Source organism: Orbicella franksi, chromosome 3 (genome assembly GCF_964199315.1).
Source record: "Orbicella franksi chromosome 3, jaOrbFran1.1, whole genome shotgun sequence".
Classification (NCBI taxonomy): Eukaryota; Metazoa; Cnidaria; class Anthozoa; order Scleractinia; family Merulinidae; genus Orbicella; species Orbicella franksi.
This window is the reverse complement of record NC_138147.1, coordinates 18807413-18817115: the sequence shown is the minus strand read 5'-3', so window position 1 is coordinate 18817115 and position 9703 is coordinate 18807413. Positions and strand designations below refer to the sequence as shown.

At 37.3% G+C, this 9703-nt stretch overlaps 1 protein-coding gene across 1 annotated transcript; it reads left to right on the top strand.

Moving 5' to 3' along the window:
• The first annotated feature begins 2039 nt into the window (after positions 1-2039).
• LOC145482611 (pyroglutamylated RF-amide peptide receptor-like) lies at positions 2040-9318 on the top strand. Its single transcript, XM_081461216.1, has 4 exons — positions 2040-2263; positions 2677-2798; positions 5847-6079; positions 6568-9318. Exons 2-4 carry the CDS (start codon positions 2717-2719, stop codon positions 7381-7383), a joined length of 1131 nt encoding a protein of 376 aa, XP_081317342.1. The 5' UTR covers positions 2040-2263; positions 2677-2716; the 3' UTR covers positions 7384-9318.
• The last annotated feature ends 385 nt before the right edge of the window (positions 9319-9703 follow it).

The window sequence follows — 9703 nt, the reverse complement described above, 5'->3', positions numbered from 1 at the left end:
CTCGGCGGTTAAGACGTTTTTTTTTTAGTAAATAGATTTAATGGGTTGCAGTTTTCATACTACGGAACTGTTTTCGATTAATTTCAGAAATTTAAAACTGTTCCCACGATTAACATTTCACGAAGGGAAAGTGCGAGCTATTGCTTGTTCTGGTTTTACCAGGATATAGAGTTATTGTGCCTTTAGACCTGTTTGCCATCGATTCAAGACTTTAATTCAAATTTAACTACGCGGTTATAATGAGCTTGTTGTTTGATAAATGGCATTCGTGCCATGCTTGTCATTAAATTTGCCGGCAATACACGGTTCAGGACAGTTTCCATGGAAACGGTCTGAATGGCAAAATCCCGACCAAGAAAGAGGCAATCAAGACTACCTTGCCATATAATAATGTACGTTATATTTTTTACGCTCAAAAATCAACTGACACTGATGTTAATAAATATGTCGTAAGTGCTAAGGTCTTTGGCATCTCTCACTGACAACCTCCTGGGGAAGAAAATCATTGAAATTTATCACTAGGTTACCTCCTATACAAAATCACGTTTGGTGTGAACTAGTCTCTACCTATAAATGTAGTTTCAAAACGTCTTTACGATAGATGCAAATTTATTTCCTATTTACTGGAATTGCATCAACCCCAAAGCCCTCTCTCCTCCTGAATAAAAGCCTTTGAAAAACATGATTTAGAGCAACTTTTACGAAACCACAATATCATATGGAAACAAGTTATACTAAAATAGGTTACAAAAATTCACAGCATGAGAAATCAGAAAGTGACGAAAGCAAATCCCTGACGGGAAGCCTGATCGCACTATCACATGAAAAGAAAAAAGTCGCTCCATGAAGTTGATGAGGACTTCAAAACTTAGCCTTAATTACCTCGTGTTTATCATACTAATATGAGGGAGCATTTATTCCAGCGTCCATTTGTGTGAAACTACGTACTAAGTTACTTTTATTTCTGTTATATTATATTTTACCCACAGTTGTTGCCCATGCGCTTCTGTGTAAGCAATTGAAAGATCAAAAAACATCCCTCACATTTTGGAATCGGTTTCCAAATGAAGGAATATCTGGAAAAATTTAAGTTTCTTTTTTTCCTTCAAGTAACTCTTGTTTCTCTTTTATCGAATGAATCGATCTGGCTCAGTGTTTTGTTCAATTCTTCCAGCTGTCATGAAAAAGGCGGACCTTATGCCATTAGCGTTATTTTCTTTTATGAAGTGCTGTTTCCTCCTTGATTGCGAATTCTGATTTCAGTTTTGATGGTATGCTCTTTAATTTACGAAAAACAGTACATTGCATTATTTGCTCTTATCTAAGATCGAGATAAAGTCATCCCAAACTTTTTGCGTCTTTTATAGTTCAATTTGCATGAACAAAGCCTTGATTGTTATTGCTATTTCAGCTGTCTTTATTGATTACTAGATTCATGTACTAAATAATACGAAAACTCAATTAAACCCTTGCATGTGCTAAAATACACACCGAAAGCTCAATTAAACCCATGTGCTAAAATATATGAAAACTCGATAACTCAGTTTGCTTGACCTCGATTAAACCAATATCAACTGAGGAAATTGAGAAATAAATCTACTTGTGATCAGAAATTAAAGAGTTGCTGTCACTAACAAATTTCAATTAACTTTGGCTGTATTCTTCAATTTACAATCAGTACAAAGTCATGTTGTTTTCTTTTGATATAGCTATTTTTATATATGTTTGTAATTAAATTCCTGTTGAGCTATTTGTAAGATTTATGGCTCAGTTTTAAGTCACTATAAATACTATTCAATATTAAGATTCACTAACACGTCAAAAGCCATCAATCAATAGCATAATTAGTCAGTGTTTTGATTCACACTTGTTATGCTTTGTGATTCGTCAAGCGAGCGTTCTTTGTTTTTATTTACATTATTTGTAAACATTGGCTTTATTAATGGTAGCTCTTCCTGACACATATTGGCTTTTCCCCGAATATTTCATTAGGCGAAAAGCTATATCAATTAACTAATGGCCTTCAAGCAAGTAATTAACTTTCCCGCTTAAAATTATATCAGTTTCCAGGGAGTTTTCTTTCAGCCCCTGAGGAGTGAATTTACATATTGTGTTCGTCAGAGCATTGGTTCCGCGACGTCAGTAATGCGGTAGATTCACTCAGCCAGAAACAAGCAAAAATCTGATCTGAAGTCGTTTTGAACCACTGATAGAGGAACAGCCCCTTTACTTTCAAAACTTTTTCAGTCTAATATACATCCAGGTCAGTGGTATTTGTCATCATTTTCTTAATGTCGGATTTCCTGAGGTGTGTTAAGTTCGACAAATGCTGTTCAACACCAAGCAAATCAGTCAAATTTAAAGTTGGACTTTACAAAATAATATACCTTGTGCGAACTGGCAAATGTTTCAGATGTATACTACATTTGATTTGGAAATATGTTGCAGAAAGATTGATCTCTCCACAGGATAGCGCCTTAAAAACACGCACCGCTAAGCTATTACCATTTATAAGTGCGTTTACTCGAAGCAACAGATGCGTGAGAGATATGATGCATGAAAACAGAATTACGTGCTTCTAATACTCACGCAACACAGCTTGAACAAATAAAGAGACTCCCTACATTCTGTAAATTGAGAATCCAATTGATGCAAAGCGTTTTCTTTCTTTATTAGATCACAAGATATTAGGACAGGCCTAGCTCCAAGCTTGAACATGTCGTCCACGAACAGCACTAAAACTTACAACCTTTGGTCAACAAACGGTGATGAGTTTATCGCAGCCATAATTGTCTTAGGTAAGTATATGTGCACAACCTTCATTGGGACTAATTTTTCACCAGAATTCTGTATTAAAGTAAATTCATACGAAGTTAGTGATTTCCTTCCCAGAAATTAAATAATAGTTTAATAAACAGAAGAAGCCAGGTTGATTTATCAAAGTTAGTATATCCGCTTGACGAGCAGTTCTAAGCAAGGAAAAATAAAAACGATTAAGAATCGTTTTTTTCAATTCGTATAGATTCAATTCTTATTTTTCACAGTGAAATAGACTAGCATTCGGGTATATACTGACTAGCAGGTCCATTTGCACTAAGGTGTAACGCCCAACAAACATTGAAGAATAAAGATTTACGTTGTCCCGCAAGCATCAAGAAAAGATCAAGCTGATCGGAATACGTTCCCTATCCGTAAAGACGAATTGTGTTGTATATGTAATCGAAGCTTATCTTTGTTTCAAGCGTCAATCTTTATTCAATACGCAACTTTTTCTTCCAAACAAACAACAACGGTGACTGTGTCATTGATATTGTTAGCAATTCGCCGAAAACTATTTCGTTTCAATTTGAGGCCGTTTTCAGATGCACGGATTAAAACATAGTTCCCCGAAGCTGGTTTTTATTTTTAAACTCATGAATCTGATAAGTTTGAGCAAGGGAAAGTGCTAGATTACTAATATCAAAGCAGATGGAAAAATTCAAAAGAATCACACGCATTCCCAGAATCTCAAGATAGTGTTCTCACTTCAATGATGTCTTACTGTGTATTGCTTCTTTACTTGTAACCATGGTTACCGTTCAAGCTGAAATCACAACTTAAAGGCGCTTGTAAATATTACGTCGAGAATATTGTGGGCTAAGTTCAACTTTAATATTTTTGATTAGCGTTCAAATCTTTTTTCAGTGACTTAATTGCAACTTTTTAGTCGTAGGACAAAATTTATAATAAAATAATGTGAGATAATAGGTTTACACGATTTGAAAAGAATAACACAGGCTGGGGTTCAGGTTTATCGACCATTGTCTTGACATGTGAAGTTTTATTGAAAAGGTTTGTTTGAGCGTTTATTCCGAAAAACTTACCCGAACCTCCATTAGCAGCTGTTCCTTACAAAGGTAATCCCACGCTCTTCCTGCTGAAGGTTTTCTGCGGGGGAAACAAAGACTGGCTCCAGGGAGAGGCGGAAATTTTGCCTACACCTTTATTTTTCTCTCAAAATTGAATTTTTCATTCAACTGAATAATATGTGTCAATGTAGCTCTGGGATATTCTAACAATGGGAAGATCTATAAAGCCGGCCTCCGACTAATTAATTTTTGTGAGGTAGATTAATAACCAACGCCGCCTGCAGAACCAAAATCTAATATGACAGCAACAACTAACAATATCCAACAAATTCATTTTAATAATATTTCTTACATGTGGTTTAATGGGTGGGATTTGCTGATAGTAACTTAGGCATTTTGTTTAATTGGTAAGGTTTTTTCTCCTTTTCAAATGTTTCTTTACATATTCATCGCCAATCACCTAAACTGAAACGATTTTTTTTATTATTGTTATTTTTTTTTACATGCTGTTTTCTAAGTCATAAATTTAGTTCTCTTGAGGCAGGGTTTCCTTCCACCTACTTACTGTACATGATAGAACTTTGATCACAAAGTAACTGTCAATCGGAGGGCATTAGGAACAAAATTAACTAATGACCAATGTTTCCCTACTAATCGATCCTTCTTCTCAATAGAATGTCACTCTGATCATTAGTTTCCATGACATGCTATCACAACTCCCAAACCCCAGAGCTACATTTATAAATTCCAAATGTAAACACAGAAAGCATTGAAATCGTATTTGACCAGGAATAAAGCCAAAGACAGTAAATCGTTGAGATATCACTTCACGTTTTCCTAATTAGCACCAGCAAGACTAGTTCAGCATTTAGATTTCGATATAAATAAAATATTGAGGTTCGGGTTAACTTTTTGAATGGAACAGGCTAATCACAGTGGTCCATTTCTGTCAAAATTAGACATTGTGCTCTAAATGTTTAAACAAGTCACGATACACTCAGACCTTTTTATTTTTCTTGTTCATGCTTTCGAAAATGAAGCACGGTTTAGAATTTGGGTTAAATGAACGTTTTAGTGATTTTGTCAGCCTTGAGTTGAACAGATAAAACGAGAGCAAAACGAACTACATCACAGAAAAAAACAATTGAGAACTATACCAGAAAGCTTGATCATCAGACTCAAATCAAGTGCGCTGGATTCTTCGTTTCCATCACTGTTAACATTTTTTCAGCCCTTAGTTGTTTCTTTCTTTCTCAAAATATATCTCAAGTTAATTTTATCCATCAGTGCTGCCTTGCCCATAAAATAAATCCATACTTCATGCACTAAAAATTCGTCTACAATTGTTGGGACTTATCCTCGTTGATCGACTCTCTTGGTCGAGACATGTTGATGACGTGTAAAAAAGTCTCAGTTCTCACCAATATATAGGTGCTTTTAAACGTGTGCACGACCCGTCGTTACAGTAAATACTGCATTACAAATTTGCCATGCTGTAATACAGTGTGATACCACAGTTGAATTACTCCAACCCGGTCTTGGTCTGTTTGTGCTTTCAATTAAGCGATAAACTGACTACAAAGTATTTTCCGAAGTGTTGCGTCAACGCAGTGGCCAAAAACCCAAAATGGCAGTAATGGTTTTTTTTAAACGCTGCAACAACGTGCCCCAGGCACTTAAAAGAATTTTTTGCACCACGTTTCACAGAACATAATCTGCGAGATGTAACGAAGTCCGTTACAGTGGAGTCCTCATAATGGAACGCGTTGCCTCACGAAATGAAAAATGTCGGCTCTACACGACAGTTTGAAAGCAAAATCAACAGCATCTCTGATAAATCGGATTCCAACACGGCAACCATGTAACACAGTTTTATAGCTAACATTTTTCAAAAATGATATATTTCAACCTAAATGATGTTAAGTCCATGTTGAAATCAAGGCTATCTAACCTCAAGTGTTAAAATAAATATGCTTATATTTCTTTCCAATATTGCAGGACTCGTATCACTGGTTGGTTTAATCGGTAACAGCTTTGTTATTTCAATCATTGTCTCGACTCGTCGCCGTGGTCAGCGGTCTGCAGTGCAGCTATTCCTCCTCCACTTGGCGATTTCAGATCTGCTCGTGTGCGTGGTGTGCATACCGCTGACTTTGTGGCTCATTTTTTACTACCCCGAAGAAAACGTGAAAGGTGCAAGTGGTCTGTGTAAGTTCACACGATTTGTCCAGGTTAGTAGCTAAAATATCGTTTTGTGGGCGTTTCCAGAAACTTAGGACACAGTAACACATATTGCAACTGAAGAACTATAACAGTTATAGGAACTGGAATAGTAATAACATAATTTCCTTTTTTATCCCAATTCAATAATATTTTAATACAAAGTTCAGAGGAGACCGAAAACGGCATGATTCACTTGCACACTCAGCCTATTCTATGACAATGTCTCGAACGCCATTCTCGAAATTGAAGCGCTGGAAAAGAGAACTTTTATTTGCGAGGAGGATGGACCCACAACAAAAGGAAGGTATGGGGTGCAAAACATTGTAAAACGTTTGATCTCTCGGCGTCAAACCAGCAATCCTTAATAAGGGGTCGATAAATAATATTTTCTGAATCAGCTAATCGTTAACAATAATTGACATAATGTATCGATTACTACATTTACTGTTTACGGGCCGTTCGTAAAATGTTAACCACTTGTCAATTGCTCTTTCAGTTTCTGGCGCCATCAAGCTCCATGTGTTTACTGACCGTCATCAGCATTGATCGATATTACTCCCTTGTTCGCCCCCTGCAAGCTATGAAGGCCTGGCTTCGTCCTAAAGTGCTAATAACCATTGGATGGATTTACGCCGGCGCAATTTTCCTGCCCACGTTTTACTTTGTAGACACCGAAGAAGTCCAGTGGGCAAATGGAACGTTCTGGTATTGTAGCACCGTTCCCAATAACACGTTAGCAGGTTTTAGCTACCTAGTGTTCCTTTCAATCTTTGGATTCCTCATTCAGTTGGTCACAATCATTGTATTGTATAGCCGTGTTGGAAAGGCAGTGTGGAGCCGCGAAAGAAAAATTTCTCGCACGGGCACGATGTCCGCTGCAAATGTAAAGTCTCTGGACAAAACAAAGAAACGCGTTACACAAATGCTTCTGACTGTTGTCATATTCTTTCTCGTTTGCTGGGCGCCGTTTGTGATCTACACCGGCTTCATTGAGAGATATGTCGCCGACTTTCCTAACCCAGCTGATGGCATTCGAGTGATCTCCTATGGCTTTGGGCTTTTCAATTCAGTTTGCAATCCTTTCATTTACTTTTTTAACAGTCCAAGTTTCCGGAGGGATTCCTTGCGGAAAGTTTGTTTGGAGATCGGAAATCCCACGGAGGAGAGGCCAGGTGGAAATAGCGACAACTCATCAAGGAGCACCGTAATAAGCCGAGTAGATACCATGGCAAGGGGAGGAGAAAAGAGCAAAGTAACCAATGGCTTTGGAAACCTCGCTTACCAGAAAGAGACATACGACACTAGACTGTAAAACATGTCCGATATACTTACACTTAAGACAACCCTTTAATTACAGTAAGAATAACTTATCGTCACGTGTTGGTGATGATCGAGTCAAATCGGGTAATTCCCTACAATGGAAGATTTACTACACATGTGATAAATCCAGTCAGTTTTTGATTGGCAAGCTTGCCATGCCACTTTGAGACACGGCCACTTCAAAGCAGTTCATAGCGTAGAAAGTTTAAAATGAGTGGATAGTAAAAAACAAACAAAGACAACAAACAAAGGAAACAAACAAATCAAAGGAAACAAACAAAGAAAACAAACAAATCGATCAATAATCAATCAATCAATCAATCAATCAATCAATCATTTATTTTAACAAGGGGACTTAATGAAATCGTCAAAGACAATTAAGGTTTCCGAAAATTGCCGAAGAATCCACGAATACGTTACAAGACGGCTTCCGAACGTAAGAAAAATCCTCCATCTTCCGTAAGTTACACCTACATAAATGCCCCTCCCCCTTTTGACGGTTACCTGAAGACTCCAGAGTTCGTACAATAACGTCCTTAAATTCAACTACTATTTTAGCTCTCGTTTTGATTTTTCTTACGTGCCTTACGGGCAAGCAATGACGATTATTATCGTGTAATTTTGACAGCAATCTTATTTATTTTAGCCCATTGCTCAAAATAGTAATCGAAATCATGCAAACATCATACTAAACGAACTCAGTATATGTATGCATATTAATTATATTCGTTTTATTTAACTTCATACCTTGTGTCAGCTCTATACACATTAGCAGTACGTTACGGTATGGAGTTAATAACGATTGACACAAGCTCTTTTTGAGTGACTTCGAGCCGGTATAAAACGGAACTGTCCGGCCCAAGCCACAAGGGCCAAAAAAGCAATATTGTGCAGTATAGTATTATCACTGTATAAAATATCTGTAACTATTTTATAGCCTATGTATTGTAATCATAAATCTTTCCGCTGTTGTATGGCTTGAAGTTTCCGTAAATTATTGAGTGACGATTTTGAAAGAACGAAGAATTATTATGGTAGCTTGAGAATATGGCAGCGATGAGGTGTTGTAGCATCATGTTATCAGAAAATAATATTTATCTTGCATGATATGCGGGGAGTTAAACGACCTGAAAATCTGAACATCGAGGAAGGAGTTTATTTGTTTTTACTATTATTTATTCAATATATATTCAAAACGATCGACAACTACGCAATTTAATTTGAGAACCGTGTATGATGATAGAGAATGAAAATTTGTAACTTTCCTGGATGATGTATGTAACTTAGTACTATTTTTATTGTTATTCAAGAGCATATATAGTACTTGAGATTCTCCAGTTATCATGTACTTGTATTTACAATATAGTTATTTCTCTAGCTAGTTTCCTCTTTGGGTAACTGGTAATCATGCACACGTACCAATATAGCCTATATTGTAGCAGTTTATTACCAGTTGAATTAAACACTATGTTTGAAATATCGCGCATTGTTGGTAAGGCGCCGCTATATAATCGTTAGGCCGGGAAGTTACTGGTTCTTTGAGAAGACCGAGTGGAATAGCACTGCCCAACTGAGTGTGCGCAGAAATGTAGAAGAGTGACCTCCATTAGGATAGCATTAGTCACAGCCAATAGCCTTTGATTTATTTCAGTTTGACACTGATACAAACGAGGCGAAAGGGTCAATTCTGCTTTTTATTATATGGCTGAACTGGTCCGCGATGAAAAGGAGAATTCTCCTTGGTTTCCTTAGCGGTCTGCATTTTGTGATACGGACCGCGAACCCTGGAGAAATTTCAAAACTGAGTTCACTCTAAAAATGCATGAAATGCTTTCCGTCCAAACAACGCCGCAGAAATTTGAAAACGCAACAATCGCCGGTCATTTTGGATGAGGAAAACTCCAACAGAGAAATCCTGATCACATAATGATCGAGACGCCATTGTTTTCGACAACCTCCGTTTTCAAAATGTTTTCCGTCCACACTAAACGCAATGCAGGCGTTTTCAAATTTCTCCGGTTTGAAGAGAGTTTTCGAAAAGCTCCGTTTTCGTGACCGATTAGTGTGGACAGGGCTTGAGATGGGCCGCTAACGAATTAAATTTCGGCAAATTGCGTTTTCACTTCATTGCACAAAATAAACGCGCGCACAAATACCGAGAATGGATTGCGGAGACGCATCAGTTTATAACAGATTGCAAAGAGCTAAGTACTTAACTGAACTAGCTTGTTCGGTCCCTATAGGGAATCTTCGCTGACTTCACTGTTTACACTTTTCCTCATTAACATACTACTTTGCCCAGAAAAGGCATC

What these genes read in the sequence shown, in the direction of transcription:
- LOC145482611 (XM_081461216.1), top strand. Translation starts at nt 2,717, where the DNA reads ATGTCGTCCACGAACAGCACTAAAACTTACAACCTTTGGTCAACAAAC. An exon ending in CGCAGCCATAATTGTCTTAG is followed by an intron (nt 2,799 to 5,846) that starts GTAAGTATATGT and finishes CCAATATTGCAG; the next exon opens with GACTCGTATCACTGGTTGGT. An exon ending in AGTTCACACGATTTGTCCAG is followed by an intron (nt 6,080 to 6,567) that starts GTTAGTAGCTAA and finishes TTGCTCTTTCAG; the next exon opens with TTTCTGGCGCCATCAAGCTC.